The following is a 27320-nucleotide window of genomic DNA, read 5'->3' on the forward strand; positions in this document are numbered from 1 at the left end:
TCTCTTCATATGTATTCTATTATCTCAAAAATTATAATGACAGTAATGTTTAACGACGACAACAATTATAGTTAATAACAAAAAAATATAATGTATAGGTACGGTCGAATTGAGAAACCTCCTTTTTTGAAATCGGATAATAAAAATTACTTTCAGTTCCAAAGCACTGTGTTGATATTCGCTACAGTAGGATTTGCATATGCATACTTTTGTAAACTGTAGGTGTAAGTACTTATAGATAAAGAAAGATATTTTCAGTATCAAAGTGAAAAATATTTGCTAGCGACCGAAAAAAAAAAAGAAATTAACAATAACTAAGTATATAATTATTACTTTTCGTTAGTAATTTCCAAATTTCCATTTTCCATACAATAAGTTGCAGTAAGAGTAAGATTAACATAAATACTTTTTCTGCTTTTTCTTCATCTTATTCCTCGTTTCAAACATTTTCGTACATAATTTCATTATCTTGTCTTATCATGTTTATTCTTTTTATAGTACCTACCTAATTTATCATTGAAAGTAATCCACTTTTGGACAACTTGCATCTGATATCAAGGAATGTGCAATATAAATAAGTATGAACACAATTATTTTCACCAATTATCAGATCATTTGATATGCAACAAATTACTTTCCTTATGCATAAAATGCCTGTTATGCAAAATTGTGCCTGATATACATACCTATACGTATCTACTTATTTATTGAACGGCGATACATTTTATTTTATTTGGTAGATTTTTGCCGTTTTCACTTTAAAATAATTGACTTACCTACTTAACTACTTGAAAATTATTTATTATTTTTTAAAATTTATGAAAATTTTGTATTCCTAAAGTAGGTATACCTATATGATTAGGGTAGGTACTTATCCCCACAGGTACGTATCTCCACACTTCATTTGCCTGCTATTTTTATTTATTTAATATGGTCATGTTTATAAATATTCAGTGTATCTATCAAGTTTAAAATTTACATATATTATGTTTGTTATTCATTTCTTAGTATGTGTCACATTTGAAGTAACTTTTAGTACCAATAACTAGAATTATTTACACGAATCATAATGATTAAATAATTGTGTGCCTTTTTTGGTATGACTTCAGCAGTGAGATGTGAACGCTTACGTGTCGCGAAGGCCTGGTGGGCGACGTAATACACGTCAAGGTGTAAGGGGGGCAGCGGCGCCAGCTCTCAGACTCCGCGAGCCGGTCGCAAGCAGCGCGCGCGCACGCAGTGATAAACGAAAACGAACGATACTCGCGAACAGTTATTTATTTACTTTACATGGCAAAGTTTTTATTTTAAATTATGTGATAAGAATCGTGTTTAAGAATATTTAATCAATTATTTACGTTTTATTATTTAAGAATCTCAATATAAACATAGTTATTTTAGTTGAATAGTAAGCGAAGTGCGACCAAAATGACTATAAAAAATAAAAAGACTAAATCGAATACTTCCGAGGTGACGTCATCTAAAAGTGCCTCGACTAGTGTACAGAAAACAAGCACATCGACGTCTGTGCAAAAAAGTAGCAATACCTTGCAAAAGGTCAGCTCATCTGGAAAGAAGGTTCGATATATTGACGTAAAGGTCGAAGAGGACGACCCTCTTATGATAACAGACATATCCGACCATGCATCTATCAGTGGTTCTGTTGTATCTGAGCATTATAATAGCCATCCACACTATATCATAACAGAAGCACCTTCTGTGTCCGACTTATCACAAGCTCGATCCCTGCAAGAACATCAAGTAAGTGATATGGCTCAGTCAACCACTGGTGAGTTTGTTTCAAGCTCTGTATTACAACAATCTTCCTCAACATCAGAACAGAAAACGTCTAAAAGTGAAACCTATCAATCATCATCATCATCTATTCAGCATTCCGGTTCCAGTCATAGTCAAATATATGACTCTTCTACAAATCAATCGCTTAATACTGGTTTTATTGATAATACAGCACATAGTACTTCTGGTACCCAGAATGCATTTTTGACAAGATCTCAGGGCGCTAATGCAACAGATTCATTCATACAATCTGAACGTCAAAATTTAGCACAAACTCATTCAAGCCAATTTTCGAGCCATGATTCCAATAAAAATCGTATGAGCAGTCGTAATGACGAACGTCATCAAAATGTTTCCGGTAACTCTAACAGAGTGGATACAGTTAGATCAGATCCTAACAATTTCTATGGAGGTGAAGGGACACTTGATAAAAATACGAAAACAAAAGAATATAGTAGTACTTCACAGTCGAGCCAATCTAAAAGCAGTAGTGTAGCAAAGTCATCTTCATCTGCATATGTTGTTGAAATTGTAGATGGTAAGGAAAGAATTATTGACAGCTCTAAAAGAGAGTGGGGGGATGCTAAAGAACATTCTACAAATGAAGAATATGCAAGTGTGAGTGGCACTGATATTAAGCCTCAGACAATTTATAGTTCTCAAAATTATGACATGAAATCAAAATATGATACCGGAAAAGATGGAGCAAAGCCTCTTAATGAAATGACAATCAAAGAAGATTCCAAATTTGTTAAGGATGGTAACCAGTTAACCAGTCATGCGAGCGTGATTAGTCAAAAAGATAATTCAATCCAGCAAGAATTTTCATCTACTCAAGAGCAAATAACAAATGAAGATTACTCACGTATGAGAAATATGTCAGACAACATTCGAACTGTTCGTTACGATGCTGATAATATTGATAAGAACAGTAACCAAAACGTTCACCGGAACATAAATCAAAATGTTCATCAGAACATTAATCAAAATGCGCATCAAAACATCAACCAAAATGTTCATGAAAATATCAATCAAAATATAAATCAAAATATTCAATATCAATCAACTGTTGATCAAAATACAAGCACAACTAACGACCATAAATTGCAGTCAAATAAAACTAACTACAGCAACACAAGCAACACAGAGCAAAGAGATGTAAGAGAAAATATAACATCAAGGAATGAAACTACAACCAACCAAATAACGCGTAGACGCGATATAAATCAAACCGATTCTTCTAATTTTTACGGTTATGATGCAACTATTCAGGATCAGATTAGAAAAGTTGGAGATATACTTCAGGTTCCAAATACTGAAAATATTAACTATTCAACAAAGATAATGAAAAGTAACACAAGTAGTGCCCAACAAGCATCTACATCGTCTTATGTATTTGAAGTTGTTGACGGCAAACAGAGAGTAGTGGATAGTAAACATAGAGAATGGGGAGATAGTAAAGAACACGCCACGTATGAAAAAAGTCACAATATCAGTGGCACGGGAATAAAACCAGAACATGAATATTCTAGACATGTACTTGATAAAGAATCATATTATGATACTGGAAAAGATGGTGTTCCTAAAAGCGCCACTCATGTGGAAGAAGAATCAGCTCTGTATAAGAATGGTATTGAAGTTGCTTCTACAAGAAACAAATTTTCTAGTGACTTAACAAAACCAGTAAAACCAGCTATAACTGAACATACAACAGACACAGATGATTTACGAACACAAAGGGTAGTCGATCAAAGCACTAATGTTTACACAGATAAACATAGTACTCTAAATGATGTGCAATCATATACTCAAGAATCTGATGATGTCAGGAAAACTAGTGAATTAATAACAAGTGAAAAACAAAACATATCTAAGGAAACAACATCCAAGAAAAGTTCTGAAACAAAAGATACATTGACTACTTATGAAAGGAGTACGGGAACTTGGAATGGAAAATTCACATATGAAAATGATGACGACAGACCTAAACGACCAAAACAAATGTCTCCATTTGGTAAACCTGAACAACCACGACACCATTTAAAACGTCAAGATACTGAAGAAAACATTATATTGTCATCGAGAGATATTAAAGACTTTACATCTATCAGTGATTTACGAAAAATTATAGAGACATCTCAATCAAACAAAGATGTTACCGTAAGCAATAAAAATATTGTTATTCGCAGAAATATTGATGATAGAGTTTTGAAAGAGATTATAGATACGGTTAAAAAATACCCATTCAAAAGAATAGATAAGGTAACTTTCGGTACAAAAATTAATGAAGATGTTAAAGACCTTTATGAAGGCATTGACACTGAGGAAACCACCGTTTTAAGTACTACAACGGGTGATAAAGTAAAAAAATCATTTGAAATTGATAAAACGAGAAGTCAAATCGAAGTGACGCGGTACTATACTGAAAATGGTATTACCAGAAAAGAAACAACATATGAAGATGCAAAGGAAGATGAAAAAGTTATCACCGACGTTTTTGTGGATAACAGTTCGTTAGACATCAGAAACTTGGTAAGTAAATTTTAAATTTAACCTTTTCATAAATAATCTGAATGTTTCGTCTTGCTTATCTTTTTTTATTTACAGAAGGATGTCCGCACAACGAAAGACATACACGAATACGACGTGGTTGATCACGCTATTACAGATACCACAAGGCAGGATACAGTCATCAGCTCCGTCTATGATGAGACAATCATAGACGATAGAAAAACCGTGCGAGATGACAAAACAACAATCGAAGAGACTGTCTACATAGACGAAACTAGGCCAAGGCCTGGTGGCCCTAGGAAGCCAGAGAAGATAGTAAAGGAACAATGCATTTGTGAAATCTGTACTTGTGGGTAAGTCTAACCATTTATTTAACCTGTTCAATCCATATCTTTTCTTGAAAGTTTTTACTTATTATTTATTGTATCAGTTGGCCCAGCTATGGTTCTGTGGAGATCATAATAAAAATTAAAAAATAATATTATGGTATGTACTTACAAACTCGTAAGTCGTAACATAAGTAGAATTCTTTCGAAAACGTATTATCGTCAAATTCCCGATAGGTTTAATAACCTTTTAGTATATCTTAAAATGTTAAGTCGTTTATTGTTTGTTTAAAGAATTTTATCTATGAGTAACTATTCTATGACCATTGACTTTTTAATTTTTATGTCACTTTTGAAGTGGAAAAATGTGCATTATTTAAATACCTTCGTTTATTACAAACACTGATGAGAAACAATTCCTCAATACCAATTGGCTATGTGCCCATGTAGACCTATTTATAATATGTAATTGTGCATAATACATAAAATTACTATTATAAGTAATGCGAGTAAACAATAAACAACATGCGAAATTTTATTATTTTTTTAATTGTGTGTAATTTTAAAATAACATAGTAAACTAAATGTAATGCTATATTTGGGCTCTTCGTAATTTTTATAAGCTATTGAAGACAATGCAAAGTGGGTGCCCTCAATGCCCAAAAAGCATGGTTAACCTTGTTACATGATCGTTCCGCGTACCTGTTACATAGGAAATTATAATACATACATAATATTTATATGATGCAAACTACTTCATACTGTATATAATATGAGTATTGAGTAAATTTACGTAGTAGGACAATATTATATTGTCCATAAGTAGAGTCCAATTAATCTATACTAATATTATAAAGCTGAAGTTTGTTTGTTTGTTTGAACGCGCTAATCTCAGAAACTACTGGTCCGATTTGAAAAATTCTTTCTGTGATAGATAGCCCATTCATCGAGGAAGGCTAAGACCAATCATCACGCTAAGACCAACACGAGAAGTAGCCACGCGGGTGAAACCGCGGTGCGCAGCTAGTGATTGTATATAATGTAGAGCCACTAGTTATGACTATTGATGTATCCTTATTTGTGTTTATTCCGTAACATCATTCCAATTTTGTGAATGAATAAAATAAAACAGATGATTAATAAAACTATTTTTTCCCAGTGAATGTATTAAACTATTGTGAAATAGGTAATTGACTAGCATAGCGTTGTGACCTTCATGCGATATTTAATGTTAGATATAGATTGTTTATTGCTCAATGTAATGCTTTACGAGATTTTTTTTGCACAGAAAATAACTTTTTACATATAAAAACATGCATTTGCGACATTTATTCGTTTATTGTGATGAAAATGAAGCAAATTCAATACGTATTTTACGGATATATAGAATAGATTTTTCTTATTATTATGAGTCACCTAATTACAGCATGCACATGACGTAACAAGGACAAATTTGTATATTTACAATGATTATGCACATCACATTTTAAAATGTGTAGGTATTATGACGCGTGTAGGTAGAATATTATTGTAAAGATTGAAAAATATTCCTTATTCTACAATGATACATAATTGAAAACCACAATAACTTATACAATAAACATCTATTGCTATCTGAATGTATCATGTAAACTAAGCCGTTTTAAAATAAGCAGATTTTAAAAATCATAAGAGGAGGTTCTACATTTTTATAGTTTTAAATTTAGACGTGGTTAACGTTCCTGGCGAGATCCAGTCTCTAATTAGGACCCATAAGAAATCGCAAACGAGTTTAGAAGTAAACTGGAAAGCGGACTTCAACAATTTTTGTTCAAGTTTTTAGAGCAAATTAGTAGCTAGTATGTATTAACTAGTGGTTCCGGGTTTTGAATGTGTAGGATAGGACATGTTAATAGTCATAACATGTCCTATATGTATAGTAATGAGTTATTAATAATAGATTATTGTAACATCATACTAATTAGTAATTAATGATTAATAGAAATTTAAACCGTTCTTCAAAGAAATTAAAAGGCCACCTTTGCAGAATTTTACTATTTCATTAATTAGGTACCTAGTTCATTGTTATTATTTTTTATCATTATTCATTAGTAACTTTCAGGTGAATATACTTATGTATACAATAACTATAATAGCGATATATTAACCTTACGCGGAATGACCGTCTATAAATAAATATGCAGTAATATTGTACTTATTTCACATCGATGACCAATTACGCGCTCCTAGGATTGTAAACTGTATTTACATGTGTATGACTTGATCGTGCAATGATCATGACCTTGAACTGGTTTATTATTACTTGCTTTATAATGATAAGCAAAAGCAAAAGCTAATAATTAATCACTTGTTATACTAATACATATATGTATAGAGAAGACAGTATTCTATATTATCTGTGCTAAAAGAATGTAAAAATTCGTGATTTAAATACTCATAGGCACCTTTTTCAATTTCGTATTCAAAGTTTCGTCGATTTTATCATTTGCTTTAAGAGCTGAATAGATCTTATATATTTAGAGCTAGCAAAACGAGGAACTCGACAGACGATAGGTATATGTCATGCATGCCCGATAGGTTACCTATATTTGTCCGTCGATAAACCCTGACCACAGACTTGCTTCATTATAGCAGATATCAGTTACTTGACTTGGTTAATTATCAACATTACAGTAGAATAATGAAATAAGATGCTTGTAGAAAACTATTTTATCAATTTAAAAAAACGATAATAGCTCTAACGTACCTCGGTACCTAACGTGTCTTTTTAGTTTTTATATTTTAATGAACTACCTATCTGGGTTGCAACTTGCATTATCTGCAAATAAAGTAAAATATTTAATTATATTGCAAAAGATATTTAAATGTATTTAAGAATAAGAACCTTCGTCTGTCCTCACTGAGGCCAGCAGCGGATATTTCCTTTTATGTATGGTGATGACGTTATGTGTAACATGCATAACGTCATATTATATCTAAGTCTTTATCGACTTAAAATTACATACCTGGAAGTTTAATTTTTGAAGTTATTTTAAATATGGGAAATGTTAAGAAACAATTAAATATCGAAATTAACTGAATAATGTCTATTTCAATTTCAGAATGCTAAAATAAAATAAAATTTTTGCTATTCTATGAGTTTTATATTTTAAAAACATTTTAGATTTATCATAACCTACTTGGTATTATAATATCTTACGATAATATTGATATGAAAATAAAATTAGAGATAAAGTCGATTAGAACATAGAAACACAATAGTTTTATTAAATACGTAGATATTTACGTTTTTTTTTTGTTTAAAGATAGAATAATTGAAAAGAAAATGTACTAGAAATCTTTGTATCAACTAAATATCAACTCTATATTAAAATATTATTATATGTATAAATCATATCCCGTCTCTATATCTATATCCTGTCGCATGTCAAAAAGATACATCCACCTGTTAAAACTTAAAAGGGGCCACACATGAGAACCATTCATAATAATTATTATAATTTGTAACGACTTCTTCATTCCTTAGAGCCATATTTATTCCAGGAATAAACTTAAGGATAGTTCTTTTTCGGAAAAATGGTTAAAATTCGAGGCAGTATGAAATGTATTTTCAGAAATAAAACTACATTTTCACGCTATCGCCTTTTCATAATAGAGTTGTTAATCCAAAAAAACTCTACATGAGTCCCCTGCAAGTACAAAAGTAGATTGTAACAAAGATTAACATGTGCGGCCATTGTGACAACCGTTGCTTGCATGAAAGGTGGTGCTACACGTACGTACATAGGTAGGTCTGCTGTTCCAAATACCATGGCAATCATATTGACAATCGATAAAATTGTCGCGTTACAGTCCGTTATTGTGTTTCGCAACAGCTTAAAATCATTTGATAATCAAGAGCTAAAATCGTCTTTTAATATGTATATCTTTAATTATATTATACTAGCGGTCCGCCCCGGCTTCGCCCGTGGTACATATGAAAAATAGATGTTGGCCGATTCTCAGACTTACCCGATATGCACAGAAAATTTCATGAGAATCGGTCCACCCGTTTCGGAGGAGTATGCAGACTAACATTGTGACACGAGAATTTTATATATAAGATAAGTAAGTCATTGATTCAAATCTTTCGTCTCTATATTTTAGTATGTAAATTAAAATGAAGAGTCGTTGCGAGTACCGTTTCTTGCAAAGGCCTACATACTCTATTATAATATTTTTGCGTAGGTGAATATTACTATGTATATGTATCTGTATTGGTACCTATATCTTAATGATTTCAACTTAAACTAGTTCTATTAACTTCTACGTGGGCCCGATATTAATTCTTGTGGCTTTATTGCACCATTACGAACCATTAACTTATACAATTATACATATAATATTTTTTTGAATCATACTCATCTCAATTCAAAAAAGAATTAATGGAGTAAATAATACAAATAGATCTTCGGTAAAAAAAGATGATTACTTATACTTCTTTAATTTATTAATTTCGAAAATGACATCTAAATACCTACGGTAAAAATGAGAAATGTGGGAAGAAAGTAGTCAGTACTAATTTAAGGTTTACGAGTTCTGAGCACTTTATTAAAATAAGCAGACAGTAATGTGTCTCATTACAATAAATAATTAAGTAACAAGACGTATACATACGTGACTTGTGTGGAATTAACGATAAAATCCACGTACATACCAAATGAGTATTCACAACACGTCTGTGTGCGAACTGATTCGACAAGCTAGATAGCCTCTAGGGAACCTATGTTTTCACTCGTCGAATAAGGTGTGGACGATATTTTGTATCTGTGCGTTGAATTGTTATTTAATATTTATATGTTCAATTTATATTCATGTATGCGATACGACTTATTATTTATCCGATGTACATAATTGCAAAAAAAATGTCGCTATTTAACACTTAAAAGTTGGGTTAAGTTAGGTATGCCCGAGCGTGGGAGTCTTTCTACGCAATTTTGTCCTGAGAAACTCATTAAAATAAAAGAAAGATTTTAAATTCAATACGTCTTAACAATTTAATTTATATATTTTTATATATATATTTTCTATTTTATAGGATTATAGATAGTTGTAGATACAGTAAGTATACGGTGTCAAGTCAGGAATCACTTGTTGACCTATTTATTCACTTGTCAATGGTTGTTTTCCGATACCTTTAAATTTATTATGAATACTTAAAATGACAAAATGTATAGTTAAAATTCTGTGAAGGTTTTGAACAAATTGCAAAAAAACAACATCAAAAATAATAACTAAGATATTTATTTACATATTTCCGAAACATAGTAAATATGTATTTTGTGTCTTCAGTACTATTGATGTTCTGACTGGTTTCAACTTCAACCTGCAAACAAGAAATAATTCATAAATCCAAATAATATTGAAACGTTTAGATTAAAGAAAAAAAGAAAGATATCTACACCATTTGAAAGAAAGTCTTCAAAACAATTTCGTTTAAATATTTTCACACAAGCCTACGTCACTGTCGTGGATTTCGTGTTATATTATAATCACGAATCGTTCCCAGAAAATTATTCCGACATACTATGTTATTGTATGTTAATTTAGCATTGGGACTCACATTCGCGGTACATGAACGGATTTCCAATACCTCTCTTATGGCAATAAGCGATACGTGCATTTAAATGTTTACATTTCACAATCTATAGTTCACACTATGTTAAATTATGAATAATTGCAGCGCTGTAGAAAATTGTTTCGTTGAATATTAGAATGTCAAGTGAAAACTATAGGTATTATTAAGTTGCTTTTCTCTACATGACTCTACAATAATATGAGAATTTACATACATTTCTTTCGCGTTTTTAACTTTTCTCTTTTTTCTCCAACTGATAGCTAAGTTAAAACAATTGACGGGGCATAAATGAGTTAATTTATAAAGCTCATAGTTGTCCACAATTCTAAATGGTGTTAGCCTAATTACTTGTAACGGATAACGCAATTATGAATATCCGTGGAGCGTATGCAGCAGAGACTTTGTAACAAGCTTCATTGCATTTTAACGAGCCCTACATTGTGATAGCATCATTCCAAACTATTGGAGTAATAGCTAATAATAAGTAAAGTGGTTGCACGAGCACTCTCGCCCACAACTCAGTTCCTCAATTGAGTTATAAACGATGCAGATGGTACTGACTTGACCTTACAATCTTTACAATATGCTTGATTGTATAATATGTTTGTAAATATACTGGTTATAACGCTACCATATGGCTAAATTGTAGAGTAACATCAAATGCATGTAATTCATAAATTGTTACTTAACAAAAAAGAAAAATTATAATGAAAAGAAAAATACAAATATATGTACCTATAATTTATACACAAAAAAATGTTAGTGATTCACTCAAAACTATATGCATATTTATATCAACTTAGAATTTTATTTAAATAAAAAAGGTAGATAATAATTAATAATAAATCATAAATGATATACTTAGTTAATAATTTGTAATATTATAAAAGAAGTATGTAGTTAGGAAAGTCAACACGTTTAAAATATTCGAATCATTGTTAAAAATATGGTAACAAAATGAATCGGTCGGTACACAAATTTGTATGGCAATTAGAAAGACGCGACGCGAAATGGTGCAGGCTACGACCTCAGGCTGGTAGGAGTTATTCGCGTCGATGATCTCACCGCTCGACACTCAGAGCCCACGTCCTCGCTCAAACTCGTTTCTTACTTGTTTACTTGGTTCGATGTAAGAACTTAGTTCAGGACGATATGTCTTACGTCACCTCATATTCCAGTTTTGTACTTTCGAATTTCAATTTGGCTTGTATCCGAAAATTTCTTTAGGATGTGCTAACATGAGACTAGTCTATTAGTCTAGAGTCTAGACATAAAACAGCGCTGTAAATGAAGCGTTAAATAAAATAATTGATGTGTTCGCAGTGAAGATCGGCGGGAACGTCGTCTACTTTCTTTTCAATGTTATCTTTGTTGCACATGAGTGAGAGATTTATCTCGTCTTTAATTAGTTATGTCGTAAACTGACATTCTTTGCGTTATCTAGTTAATGAGCAAAGATTTCATACATTCAGTAAAGTTCAATCAAATCGACAAAAACAAGCAATATATGGTATTTTCTATATCTAAGAGAGTTATAATATAAACACTTTAGTAACAAAATTACTTACAAAATTAATTTTATAGCTTTACATAAACATACATTTTATGTTGGTGTTAACTGAGTCGTGAAAAACTGTTTAACGCTTTCTTTGATAAGTGCATTTATCGCAAATTTTGTCGACTTTTTCGTTTACTGACTGATAAGATAGATTGAAAAATTCCAGAAAATTAGGTAGGTATTCTTTTACAAGCAAATATAATGCTTTTCGAATAGTGCCTTCTGGCTCGAATTTTTCTCTATAGCCATGGGTGCTATTTAAATACAAATCAATTCGAGAAATCCGATTGTATCCATTAAGCTGACAAGTCTCGAGATATCGGCCCATTCTCGTATAAGGCTCGAAAAAAGATCGACCCAAATGCGCTCTGCATGGAAAGTTGTCTTTAGTTGCTACCCAAAAATGGAGAGACTCGGAGAATTTTTTTAATGTATTCTTATAATTGCAATGCTATCGGATACAGTTCTGAAAACGGTGGACATACACTTTAAAAGAACTGCAAGAAAGTTGGACTACAGTTACAACTTTTACATCGATACAGTGTAGGCATTTTTTGTGTTATTACCGAAGCTTTTCAGTACATTATATTATGAATATAATATATATTGACATTTACTTCGTAAGACAAAACAAAAAAGGAGCCTCACATTTTTTTTGCGTTAGATATAATTTATAAATCTTTGGACAGTTTAATCCAAGACAGATGTCAGTAAAAGTAGGATACCTATTTGTATACTTTGTGTAGGAGTTACACAGCTAGTTCTTAATCAACACAACCATAGAAGGTCGTCGACCATATGGCCTGTCTGTGTTAAAATCACGTCACAATCACGTAGCGCAAATCTGTAATATTATTCTTTTTATGTGTCTATGATTGAATGTTCTTAGCTACACTTGCTAAATTGTTTCCGGACGTTGATTATTTCGAACTTGGAATCAACAAAGGTGACCTTGATAGTTGGTACACGCTTATATAACTTGATAATGTATAAATTTTGGAATGGAGATAAAACGATAATGCTTTATGATTCGGTCATTCTTATAGATTATCGAAAGATTACATGCAATGTAGAAACTAACTATGGTGACTAAATAGAAATTAATAGGGAGGTAAGGTAGGCCTTGCATTATAATAGCTATTAATTAGTATGGCTAATCAAATGTAGAAAAATACAGTAGGTACCCATAGAACATTTATTGATCACGCCTACTGTTTAAAAAAATACAGCTTCAGAAATTTTATAAAAGTGTTCCTTTGTTACTCATCGTCATTTCTTCAATCTGTGTTGAGCAATCCTCCCAATATAGTAAACATTGAATCTCGTCACCATCTTGTGAGTCAGGCATTGAAGCAGATGTGCATCTGGCTTCTTATGAAAACCGAGCTAGGGCTCATGTTTCCATTACCGTCTCTGTTTATTTGCATTTTGCAGAATTATGGCTATAAATAAATATTTTAAGTGCATCGCAACATATGGGATAATTGAAAGTGGCATATCATAATATTATGTAGCCATAGTATCTAATGCTATAATAATCTTTTGTAGGTATTATTTGTCACATCATTTGTATGATTTCCTTAGAAGGTAACGTCTGTTCTGTCATCTGTGCTATCATATAAGATAAACCGCAGAGTTTGGTTTGGAAAATACGCTTCATTGAGAACATCTCTCCTAATTATGCGTTTCTTATTCACGATAAACGAAAAAAGTATCGTTATTCAGGTTTAAAATAACAATTAAAGCATTCATCCAACAGGTGGCTTGTTGTATTGACACATCATAAATATATTATTTGCCACCAAGGAGATTTTGAGGAAAATAAGAAATTATTTATAAATATTTATGTCACGGTCGCCTACCCTCGTTGCTCATTCAGTATGACCTATCTCGGTTGTGGTTTTCGTACTTTGCGCTAAATGAAGTCATCTGTTTCCAGAATTAATCAGAAAGGTCGTGACATTGATATTATGAGAATGCAAATATCTTCTATTTATTTATTAAATCTTAGCCTTCTTCTTTTTTATGTTTATAGGTACTTCTTTAATTTTCGAGTAATTTCTTCTTAGGAATTATTATTGAAATAGTAACTTTTACTTATGCTTCGTAGTTATTCAGCGTCAATTTCTTAATATCTAATAAAGTGCATTCTAATAGTAGTAGAGAAATTGGATAATGCATCAACGTATGGCTTCTGAGACGTTGCATCATGTTATGTACGGGAATCCTTATTCAGTAGTTGTGTAACCGAAATAGTTTTATGAATGATGCATAATTATTTTCTTTTATCATTTACACGCTTTTAATTAACGTGTGGTATCTGAAAAAGCAGTCTATAATTCAGAAATTACCAAGATATTTATTATTACCTACCTATTATGAATATAGGAAAAGAGGAATATGATGTACCTATCATGTAGCTATGTGGATTATTCTGCCAACACTTTATCTACTATTTACGTAGGTACAAACATTATTATATTGTTATTTATTACCTACATTACATAGGTATACGTAAAGAAGAAAACGTTTTGAGTTCAAATGAAGCACTAACAAAAAAATTGTTAAAAATATATAGATCTACCTAATACTTTGCCCCTTGTATATATATGACACGAAAAGATTACACTAATCTAGGTTTTACTCGATAAGATAATAAATGGGATTGCGAGATTGATATCTTCATAAAAAACAATTACTAGGCTATTCAACTTTGTCAATAACATTTTCACCTGAAAAGTAAACAATAAATAAATTAATTTTATCAAATAGTAACTTAGATATTCAACAGATAAAAAGGTATTCATTTTTGTTAGATACAGATAAGTGTAGAAAGTAGGTGGACAGCTAGCTGGTCTAGATATTAAAAATATTCGAATAAGTTTACTAACATTTAACTATGTAGACGTGATATGCAGAATATGCAGAAAGTAATTAAAAATAATTTAAAATCTCCGTACTTAATTTCAAGGATATCAATGATAAAAGTCCGACAAATTATGGTCAATTAAGGACCGTCTGTAGCAAGTGAGATGGATCTCCTTTCATGAAAGGACTTAGTCAGCGCTAAATCGAGACTTGTGAATAAACACCCACTTGTGTTCCATCGATTCTTTATGAGTAACATCAGTGTTAGAACTATAAGTATTTATTCGCACATTATTCATATACACTCAGAAATTTCAGCTGTTTTAGCCCCTTCGATACAAGGCGGTTCCTATGGTAACTAACTGTTATTACAGGGCACGAGGCCAAACACCTGTCCGTGTGAAAACCAATTTTACGATTATCAAATTGATTAAATTTTAATATTCTGTTTATTTTGAAACGAAAATTAATATTAAACAATGACAAAGTTATTAATTTTAGTGTCTTGCATATATTTAATGCATGCTCAATATTGACTTGGTATTTTAATAGAAATTGGTCACTACATAGAGTTCAATAAGGTTTAATACTGAAGGATGGTCTTTTTTCATACTGAAACGCTTCTACGTACCTACGGCAGTTGTGAGGGCGCGATACGACGTTTCACTCGCTTCACTTATTATTCAATAAATATTAAAGCCTTAGTGATAAAACGTGAATATGTTAGTTCTTTAATATATTCCACATATCATGAACGATAATTTTTGGATTTCGGTTTACATAGTAAGGTCTAATTTAAATTGAGTTATAAGTTGCGTAGTGATCAAAGGGCTTTGTGTATGGAGCGCGATGGACGCGTGTGATGGCTAAATTGCTTACGCTACCGCCTTTGACATTTCAACGTCGTTTCCCTTTACATTTGCATCCTTACCGAATAAAAAGGTGACTGAATACTATGTTAGTGGTTTTAGAATTAATATTTAAGGCACACTTAATGTAATTCCTTATAAATTCGTTTTTTATCCATTAATAAATCTTGCAGTTGGCATAAAAAGAACAAGATAAAATAGTTATCTAATGATTGATTCGATTTGATGTTAGTTCTCAAAATCTAAACCTATTTGCCGTGAATTGCAGATATTCAATTTAATTTTTATTTGTTATTAACCCACTAACATATGTGTTTGTTTTTTTCAGGCATCACCGTTGCCCACACAACGATGTCCCGGAGCCATTGTTCGATGTGGAGCATACCACGAGCGTGGTTTCCGCGTACAAACAAGATTATGATGAAAAACATGTCAGTCGAACCACAGCAGTTATTCATGAAGATAACTTGTATCTGGAAGGTGATTTTCAGGAGCCAGAACGTCCCCGTTGGCAGCCCGTCGAACGCCCTAAAGCAACTAAGCCGGAAGATAATCTTAAACCTGAAGGAGAATTTGAAAAGAGGCAACCTGAGGAATGGCGCCCAGGTGATAGAGCACCAACCAGACGGCCTGAAGATAATTTGAAGCCAGAAGGTGAATTTACTACGCCTGAAAAAGACCAGTGGCGTCCAGCAGAGCGCCAGCGTCCACGAAAACCTGAGGATAACTTAAAACCAGAAGGTGATGTTGATTATACCAGACCAGGGGAATGGCGACCCGGTGATCGAGCCCCGGTGAAGCGGCCAGAAGATAATTTGAAACCAGAGGGTGAATTTGAAAAGAGACGTCCAGAGGAATGGAGGCCTGGGGATAGAGCTCCAACACGCCGGCCAGAAGATAATCTTAGACCAGAAGGGGAATTTACTACGCCACAAAAAGAACAATGGCGGCCAGCAGATCGTCAAAAACCCAAAAAACCGGAAGACAACTTGTTCCCAGAGGGTGAATTTGAGAAGCGCAAACCAGATGAATGGCGTCCAGGTGACAGAGCTCCAGTACGTCGTCCAGAAGACAATCTTAGACCCGAAGGAGATTTCGAAGATAGAAAACCTGAAAAGTGGCAACCAGGTGAAAGAGCACCCGTTAAACGACCTGAAGACAATCTTAGGCCTGAAGGTGATTTTGAAAAAAGACGACCGGAAGAATGGCAACCTGGTGACAGAGCTCCTACACGTCGCCCTCAAGACAATCTAAAACCTGAAGGTGAATTCACTTCTCCAGAAAAAGAACAATGGCGACCTGCTGAACGTCCAAAAGCCAAAAAACCTGAAGATAATTTATATCCTGAAGGTGAATTTACAAGACGAAAGCCCGATGAGTGGCGTCCAGGAGACAGAGCTCCAGTCCGTAAACCTGAAGACAATCTTAAACCTGAAGGAGATTTCGAAGATAGAAAACCTGAAAAATGGCAGCCTGGTGAGAGAGCCCCTGTTAAACGACCCGAAGACAATCTTAAACCTGAAGGTGATTTTGAAAGACGACGACCAGACGAATGGCAACCTGGTGATAGAGCTCCGACGCGTCGTCCCGAGGACAATCTCAGACCAGAAGGTGAATTCACTACACCAGAAAAAGAGCAATGGCGACCAGCTGAGCGTCAAAAACCTAAAAAACCGGAAGATAATTTGTATCCTGAAGGTGAGTTTGCAAAACGAAAGCCTGATGAGTGGCGTCCGGGAGATAGAGCTTCAGTCCGTAAGCCGGAGGATAATCTTAAGCCCGAAGGTGAATTCACCTCTCCTGAAAAGCAGCCTTGGCAGCCAGCTGAACGCCAAAAGCCGAAAAAACCCGAAGATAATCTTAAACCTGAGGGAGACTTTGAAGTCAGAAAACCGGAGAAGTGGCAACCTGGAGATAGAGCTCCTGCTCGACGACCAGAAGATAACCTTAAGCCCGAAGGTGAATTTACAACGCCCGAAAAAGAACCTTGGCGACCAGCTGAGAGGCAGCAGCAAAAACGACCTGAGGATAATCTGTTTCCTGAAGGAGAATTTGAAGATAGAAAACCAGATAAGTGGCAACCTGGCGAGAGAGCAACGGTTAAACGTCCCGAAGATAATCTTAGGCCTGAAGGTGATTTTGAAAAAAGACGTCCTGAAGAATGGAAACCTGGGGATAGAGCTCCTACGCGTCGACCGGAAGACAATCTTAAGCCCGAAGGTGAATTTACAACACCAGAAAAAGAAGCATGGCGACCAGCCGAGCGTCAGAAACCTAAAAAACCTGAAGATAATTTATATCCTGAAGGAGAATTTACAAAACGAAAACCTGACGAGTGGCGTCCAGGTGATAGAGCTCCAGTCCGTAAACCTGAAGATAATCTTAAACCTGAAGGTGAATTCACATCTCCTGAAAAACAACCTTGGCAGCCTGCTGAACGTCAAAAGCAGAAGAAACCTGAAGATAATTTAAAACCTGAAGGGGAATTTACGACACCTGATAAAGAAACATGGCGTCCAGCTGAGCGACAAAAGCCAAAGAAACCAGAAGACAATCTCAAACCTGAAGGAGATTTCGAAGGCAGAAAACCAGAAGAATGGCGCCCAGGTGATCGTGCGCCAGTAAAACGTCCGGAAGATAACTTGAAACCTGAAGGAGAATTTGAAAAACGACGACCTGAAAAATGGCAACCAGGTGATAGAGCACCCACTCGCCGCCCTGAGGACAATCTTAAACCTGAAGGAGAATTTACGTCTCCTAAAAAGGAGGAATGGAAACCAGCTGAACGACCAAAGCCCATTAAGCCTGAAGATAATTTATATCCGGAAGGAGACTTTGAAGATAGGAGACCAGAGCAGTGGAAACCTGCTGATCGGGCTCAAATTCGCAAACCAGAAGATAATCTTAGACCTGAAGGTGAATTTACAACACCAGATAAACAACGCTGGCAACCAGCTGAACGTCAAAAACCTAAAAAGCCAGAAGACAACTTAAAACCAGAAGGTGACTTTGAAAAACGTCAACCTGATGAGTGGCAACCCGGAGATCGAGCACCAACACGGAAACCTGTAGATAACTTAAAACCAGAAGGAGAATTTACAACACCTCAAAAAGACAGGTGGCAACCGGCTGAACGTCAAAAACCTAAAAAGCCAGAGGATAACTTGAAACCAGAAGGAGAGTTTACAACTCCTGAAAAAACGCCTTGGAGACCTGCTGAAAAAACACAGCCTAAAAAGCCAGAAGATAATCTCAAACCTGAAGGTGAATTTGAAAGACAGAAACCTGATGAGTGGCGTCCTGCTGAGCGACCAAAACAAAAGAAACCAGAGGATAATCTTAAACCTGAAGGAGAGTTTGAAAGACAGACACCTGATGAGTGGCGTCCTGCTGAGCGACCGAAACAAAAGAAACCAGAGGATAATCTTAAACCTGAAGGAGAGTTTGAACGTAAAAAACCAGAAAAATGGCAACCAGGAGAAAGGGAACCAATGAAAAGACCTGAAGACAATTTGAAACCAGAAGGAGAATTTACCACACCGGAAAAAGAAAAGTGGCGTCCCGCTGAAAGAACAATACAAAAGAAACCAGTTGACAATTTGAAACCTGAAGGAGAATTTACAACGAGAAGAATTGAAGACTACAAAGTCGTTACCGGTGAAAGAGCTGAAATTATTAGGCGTACTGATAATATTATTACCGAGGGCGAATTCACAGGTAATTACAAATTTACTTTTATTGCTGCTCCTATAAATAAATAAATAAAATTTATGTATTTTCTTTATGCAGTATTTTGCAATATAATATTAATTAAATTGATACATCTTAGTATTTTTTTTAAATATTAGATGATTAATAAGATCTATTATTTTCAGATACAACAACTTCTCGAAGTGAATACACAATAAAACCAACAGAAAGACCTAAGCCCGTTAGAAGAAATACTTGGACAAAATTGGAAGGGGATATGGTCACAGAAACTACATCACAGTCTGAATTTATTGACTATACTGATACAGTTGAAAGGACTACGTTAGTAACTAAAAGAACGGATAATTTAATTCACGAGGGGGAGATTGAGTTTGTAACATCTAATCAAAAAGACTATACTGAAAAGAATACTATCATAGAACGACCACAGAGGCGTCGTACATGGACTAAAGAAGACATTGAAAAGTTTTACTCCACAGAAAATACGGAGAATATAACCACCAGTCAAGAAGAATATAAAATCCATGAAGAGAAGTGGACCGGAAGAAGACCTTTAGCTAAAAAACCGGAGGATAATCTTAAGCCTGAAGGTGAAATGGAAAAACCAAAACAAGATGTGTGGCGTCCTGCCGAAAGGCAAACTGCAAAGAAACCTAAAGATAATTTAGTTCCAGAAGGTGAGTTTACAACTCCAGAAAAGGAGAAATGGCATCCAGCTGAGCGTCCTATACAGAAGAAACCTACGGATAATCTCAAACCAGAAGGTGAATTCGAAAAGCCAAAACAAGATGAATGGCGACCAGCTGAGAGACAAACTCCCAAGAAACCAAAAGATAATCTCAAGCCTGAGGGTGATTTTGAAACTCCTAAACATGAAGAATGGCGACCATCAGAGAGGCCTATAGCTAAAAAACCAGAGGATAATTTACGTCCGGAAGGAGAATTCGAAAGGAGGAAGCCAGAAGAGTGGCAACCTGGAGATAGGGCTCCAGTCCGTCGTCCTTCTGATAATTTAAAACCTGAAGGTGAATTCACGACACCAGATAAACAACAATGGCGACCAGCTGAACGTCGGGAACAAACGCGACCCCAAGATAACTTAAAACCAGAGGGTGACTTTGAGCAACCTAAACAAGAGCAATGGCGACCTGCAGAAAAACAGACTCCTAAAAAGCCTAAAGACAATCTTAAGCCTGAAGGTGAATTCACGACACCTGATAAACAACAATGGCGACCAGCTGAACGTCGGGAACAAACGCGACCCCAAGATAACTTAAAACCAGAGGGTGACTTTGAGCAACCAAAACAAGACCAATGGCGGCCTGCAGAAAAGCAGACTGCGAAAAAGCCTAAAGATAATCTTAAGCCTGAAGGTGAATTCACTACACCTGATAAACAACAATGGCGACCAGCTGAACGTCGGGAACAAACGCGACCCGAAGATAACTTAAAACCAGAGGGTGACTTTGAGCAACCTAAACAAGAGCAATGGCGACCTGCAGAAAAACAGACTGCTAAAAAGCCTAAAGATAATCTTAAGCCTGAAGGTGAATTCACGACACCTGATAAACAACAATGGCGACCAGCTGAACGACCGGAACAAAAGCGACCCCAAGATAACTTAAAACCAGAGGGTGAATTTGAGCAACCTAAACAAGAGCAATGGCGACCTGCAGAAAAACAGACTCCTAAAAAGCCTAAAGATAATCTTAAGCCTGAAGGTGAATTCACGACACCTGATAAACAACAATGGCGACCAGCTGAACGACCGGAACAAATGCGACCCCAAGATAACTTAAAACCAGAGGGTGACTTTGAGCAACCTAAACAAGAGCAATGGCGACCTGCAGAAAAACAGACTCCTAAAAAGCCTAAAGACAATCTTAAGCCTGAAGGTGAATTCACGACACCTGATAAACAACAATGGCGACCAGCTGAACGTCGGGAACAAACGCGACCCCAAGATAACTTAAAACCAGAGGGTGACTTTGAGCAACCTAAACAAGAGCAATGGCGACCTGCAGAAAAACAGACTCCTAAAAAGCCTAAAGATAATCTTAAGCCTGAAGGTGAATTCACGACACCTGATAAACAACAATGGCGACCAGCTGAACGTCGGGAACAAACGCGACCCGAAGATAACTTAAAACCAGAGGGTGACTTTGAGCAACCAAAACAAGACCAATGGCGGCCTGCAGAAAAGCAGACTGCTAAAAAGCCTAAAGATAACCTTAAGCCTGAAGGTGAATTCACGACACCTGATAAACAACAATGGCGACCAGCTGAACGACCTGTTCAAAAGAGGCCACAAGATAATCTCAAACCAGAAGGTGATTTTGAGCAACCAAAACAAAAAGAATGGCAACCTGCAGAGCGACCAACTCCAACAAAACCAAAAGACAATTTGCATACTGAGGGAGAATTTGAAAAACCAAAACAAGAACAATGGAAACCTGCTGAAAGACAAACACCGAAAAAACCTCAAGATAATTTAAGACCCGAAGGAACATTCGAGACACCGAAGCCTCAAGAATGGAAACCAGCTGAACGTCAAAAACCAAAGAAGCCTCAAGACAATTTAAAACCTGAAGGTGATTTTGAAAAACCAACAGCAGAAAAATGGCAACCAGGTGAAAGACCAACGCCTAAGAAGCCACAGGACAATCTTAAAACTGAAGGCAAATTTGAGAGGCCAGAAAAGCCAAAACCAGTTCCGCTTGGAGAAAGACCTGTGCAAAAGAAACCAGAAGATAACTTAAAACCAGAGGGTGAAATGGACATCGTGCGACGGACTGATTATACTGCTACTCGTGGAGAACGTATGAATGTAGTTAAGCATGAAGATCATCTCAAAATGGAAGGTGTGATAGATGTTCATCGTACCAGAGATGATTATAAACGAATTGACAAGACAGAAAAAATTGTTATCCAAAAACATGAAGATAACTTACGGACAGAAGGTGAATTCATTGATCTACACACCCGTAATGATTACAGTGCTACAAAAGGAGAAAGAGCTCCTGTGGTTAAACCGCAGGATAATTTGAAACCTGATGGCAAGTTTTATAAACCTGAAGTTGTTCCATCTCAACCTGCTGAAAAAAGAAAGCCATTTAGACACGTTGATAATATACAAATTGAACATGACTTTGATGTTAGACAGAAGGTTGATAGAGTCGATATAATCCGACGTGAAGATAATTTAAAAATTGAAGGCGAATTCATAGACATGAAGCAAAAGAATGATTATAAAGTTGTGACTGGTGAAAGAACTGTTATTGTCAAACATGAAGATAACTTAAAAATGGAAGGTAATATGGAAAATATTCGATCGTCGGATACATATCGTCTAGTCAAAGGTCAAAGGGTAAAATTAACGCGTCGAGAAGACAACTTAAAAATAGAAGGTGTGTTTGAAGACCTCAATCGTAAAACTGATTTCAATATTACAACTAAGGAACGAAAACCTGCCATAAAAGAAAATGAACCGAAACAAATTCAAAGAAAACCAAACGAAGACGATGTAAAGAATAAACAAAAGCAAGGCCCCCAAAAGAGTAATCACGTTACTTCAGAAGTGTATTCCAAGTCGACTCAACGAACGGAAGAAGATTCTAAGTATCACACTCAAAATTACACAGACAGAGTCAAACAAGAGACATTTGTCGATGCTAAAGGTCCAAGTAAACACCCATCCCATACTCACTCTCCGGCACGGGATGATGAAGTCAGCGATAAATCACCTAGACCAAGATGGAATAAACCCGTGGAGAATGATGATAGCACAAATAGGCGACCAGCTGATGGAAGACCGCAAACTGATGATACAATTAGAAACCAAGGTCAAGATCGTCCTGATAGACCTGGTCAGTCACCTTTGCCATCAAAATATAAGTCTCCAGAAGATCAAGAAAGATGGAGTCCCATGAGGCCAGGTCCTTCTCAAACGAAGCAAGTCGTTTCATCAGATGAGACAACATACCACAATCAAGATTCTACTAATATTGTGAGACATGATGTGCAGCACCACACAGCTAATAAAGTTTTAGTTACAAATTCACAAACTACTCACGATGAGAAAACAAACATCCAGAGAAATCAAACAGATGTACATAGACCTACGTATGGTCATCCACAAAACCATCCTCATCAACATGATTACCAAAAATCTTCAACAAATTACGACCATTCTGTTAACCAAGTTAACCAATCTGTACAAAAAACCGGTGTTGTAAATCAAACTGGTTTCATCAGCAAAACTGACAATACAGTACGTCAAGGTAGCGTCGAACGCACGTCTTCAGGACATACAAATGACCAAACAAACAAAGTGAATCGAACATCTAATAGTATGACGCGAAACACGAATGACAAAAATACGGTAAACAGAGTTGATTCAAGGAACGTAAAAAATATTTCATCTACAACAACAAATTCCACGAAGACGATGAAACAAGTTACCGAAAAGAAGTTGATTGCAGGAAAGTGGGTGACCGTAACTAGAAATGTTGAAGTAAATACCACTGAAGGCGAAGGTTCTGGTAAACCAAATAATAAAGGAATTACTCATGTTGATCAACCAAATGTCATACAAGAGATATTTGTCGATGCTAAAGGTCCAAGTAAACACCCATCCCATACTCACTCTCCGGCACGGGATGATGAAGTCAGCGATAAATCACCTAGACCAAGATGGAATAAACCCGTGGAGAACGATGATAGCACAAATAGGCGACCAGCTGATGGAAGACCGCAAACTGATGATACAATTAGAAACCAAGGTCAAGATCGTCCTGATAGACCTGGTCAGTCACCTTTGCCATCAAAATATAAGACTCCAGAAGATCAGGAAAGATGGAGTCCTATGAGGCGAGGTCCTTCTCAAACGAGGCAAGTCGTTTCATCAGATGAGACAACATACCACAATCAAGATTCTACTAATATTGTGAGACATGATGTGCAGCACCACACAGTTAATAAAGTTTTAGTTACAAATTCACAAACTACTCACGATGAGAAAACAAACATCCAGAGAAATCAAACAGATGTACATAGATCTACGTATGGTCATCCACAAAACCATCCTCATCAACATGATTACCAAAAATCTTCAACAAATTACGACCATTCTGTTAACCAAGTTAACCAATCTGTACAAAAAACCGGTGTCGTAAATCAAACTGGTTTCATCAGCAAAACTGACAATACAGTACGTCAAGGTAGCGTCGAACGCACGTCTTCAGGACATACAAATGACCAAACAAACAAAGTGAATCGAACATCTAATAGTATGACGCGAAACACGAATGACAAAAATACGGTAAACAGAGTTGATTCAAGGAACGTAAAAAATATTTCATCTACAACAACAAATTCCACGAAGACGATGAAACAAGTTACCGAAAAGAAGTTGATTGCAGGAAAGTGGGTGACCGTAACTAGAAATGTTGAAGTAAATACCACTGTAGGCGAAGGTTCTGGTAAACCAAATAATAAAGGAATTACTCATGTTGATCAACTAAATTCCTCAACAGATTCGCTTAATCAACAATCTAGAAATGTTATATCTACAAATCAAACTAAATCGTCATCAAGTGAAAATCATCAATCACATAAGAGTCAGTATAATATGTCTGAAAATCAACAGCAAAACCAGCACCAGCAACAACATCTAAACCAACAACAACACCAACACCAAAATGAACAACAACACCGTCAACAACACCAAAACCAACAACAACACCTCCACCAACACCATAATCAACAAAAACACCATCACCAATTACAAAATCAACACCAACACGATACACTTAACACTACGTTCACGGTTAAAGGCTCGCATGATGTGACTGACAACAGACGCAATCAAAAGAATATTATTATTAAAGAAAATGATAATATCAATCAAAATCTTGGGAGAGAATCTACAAGTCAAGTATCTAGTTCCACACAGCATTATAAGACTTCTCATGTGTCAGATAATAGTACATCTCAGACATCCCAACGTGTGACTGATAGTCGTATACACAGCGATCAAATAAACAGAGACAGGACACAAGACCATACAATTACATCACGTAATATTATTGGTGATAATATTAGTCATGATTCTCGCAACAATGTGCAAACATCAAATATTCAACGAAAATCGAATAACATGAACGTTTCGACTGAAAGACACGAACACAGCACTGTGAATACTAATGTGTCTCACCAAACTCATACATCTAATAGAAATCAGTTAAGTGACAGTGTAACAAAAACAAGTGTAGAGTTCCAAAGAGCCATGCATGGTGGAGACACTGCAACTTCATCTCAGGATTATTCGAATCGTACCGGGTATCACAAACGTACATCAGACTTTATATCGGATGCCAATACTAGCAATGCAGTTCTTCATCGTAAGGGAGTTACATCAAACACAGAAGCATACCATTCTACGAGTTCCACTGCAGCAGCCCAACGTAAAAGTATTTCTAATTTATCTGAACGTGGGGATTACATAAGCAACTCCACTCATAGCGCAGATAGGAAGAGCATTAGCTCAATGCATCGCTCTGCTCGAGATGGTTCCTCTGTTATAACTCATCACACCGAAAATGATGATTACCGCCGTCAACAACGCAGAGATGGTCAATCCACACTAATAACCGAGAGACAACCTCGTACAGTTGTAAAGGATAATCTCCGCATTGGTGGTGAATTCTACGGACAATCTGAAGCGCGATCTTATGGAAGTTTCTCACGCTCAGATCATTCACAGAAAATAGAAAGAACGGAGCGTGTGGAAAAAGTGGAACGTCATGCACAACACGGGAATACTTCTCATTTTGTCTTAGGCGACGGGAGTGCAACAAGTTACAAGCAAGAATTTAGGGCCCATGTTCATGGAACATGTCCTGCAACCCTTTTAGAATCTTCGCGCACTCCTTTTAAACATACTCGTGATTCTCGCGAGCATAAATTCTATGCTTCTAAAATAACAGAACAGAAAACTAAATAATCAAGCGTCGATCTATTTACTTTTTAAAATATCATTCCTTATTATTTTTGTATTTTGATGCTTAATTTTAATTTTTATACGCAAACTAACACTACTAGTCCTAAGATAATACGTGCCTTCTTAAGAAAATGTTGCAATTTTAATGATTTATACCTTATTAATATATTTTATTTTTGTGTTTATCAAACTTTGCCATGTAATAAATTTTTATAAAAAAATATCGGTGTTTTATTTTTTTAACATTAGGTACCTACCTACGTAAATTACAAATTAAAAGTACCTATGCCATAAAACCTAAAATATCGATAATCGATTTCAATAAAAGTATGTACCATTTTATTTTTCTGTTAAACCTCCAACCTTTATGACAAGCATGCAAATATAGGCAAAATTTAATGTTCGCTGTTTTTTTTTAGTAACTGGTTTGTAGCTGGCATAATATAATGAATTTAGAATTCATGAATATATTATTTAAAAGCCTACTTTTATGAAACTAGGTACTTAGATATACTAATATGCATATTTGTTTACTTTAAAAACCTATAAATTTTGAAATGGATCATGCTAATACTAGTCGGTCTTGATCATCGAGATATATGTACATATATCTCGATGGTCTTGATAAAGAATAATTTTAGGCTGGGTTGCACCATGTTATTTTACCAATAACAAACATGTTAGAGAAAATATGAATTGCACCATTTGACAATTTTATGGAAGACGTCATAATTTTAACACTTAAAGCCAAGAACTTAAAGCTATAACTGTCAGAGGCGTCAAATACAAAATGACTTGAGACTTTGATAACTTTATCTATATGTAGTATTTTTTTTTAATTTCTAGTGTGATTTTACACGAGTATTACATTTAAGAAATTACCTAGCGTATTTTCTATCAATGCAATGCAATCCATTTCGCTAGGTCACTGTAAAAAATATCGTTACTGTTATTGATAAATTTTTAATAGTAGCTACTACTGCCTGATTGTCCTAAAATATTATACTATAATATTATACAATATACATATAATAATTTGCATTATGGTGTAAACACTAGCTTT

At 35.2% G+C, this 27320-nt stretch overlaps 1 protein-coding gene across 1 annotated transcript; it reads left to right on the forward strand.

Moving 5' to 3' along the window:
• The first annotated feature begins 1221 nt into the window (after positions 1 to 1221).
• Positions 1222 to 26478, forward strand: Sdb (SAXO downstream of blistered). Its single transcript, XM_089704795.1, has 4 exons — positions 1222 to 4329; positions 4405 to 4661; positions 15875 to 19263; positions 19422 to 26478. Exons 1-4 carry the CDS (start codon positions 1429 to 1431, stop codon positions 26258 to 26260), a joined length of 13386 nt encoding a protein of 4461 aa, XP_089560921.1. The 5' UTR covers positions 1222 to 1428; the 3' UTR covers positions 26261 to 26478.
• The last annotated feature ends 842 nt before the right edge of the window (positions 26479 to 27320 follow it).

This window comes from Colias philodice, chromosome 16, assembly GCF_061535455.1.
Source record: "Colias philodice isolate Cphi_HAF_F1 chromosome 16, ilColPhil1 Martin Lab GWU primary, whole genome shotgun sequence".
NCBI lineage: Eukaryota > Metazoa > Arthropoda > Insecta > Lepidoptera > Pieridae > Colias > Colias philodice.

Bases quoted from the DNA above. Each gene is read 5' to 3' on its own strand.
- Sdb (XM_089704795.1), top strand. From the start codon at position 1,429: ATGACTATAAAAAATAAAAAGACTAAATCGAATACTTCCGAGGTGACG. The intron at 4,330-4,404 runs GTAAGTAAATTT...TTTTATTTACAG, and splicing joins CGTTAGACATCAGAAACTTG to AAGGATGTCCGCACAACGAA. The intron at 4,662-15,874 runs GTAAGTCTAACC...TGTTTTTTTCAG, and splicing joins TGTGAAATCTGTACTTGTGG to GCATCACCGTTGCCCACACA.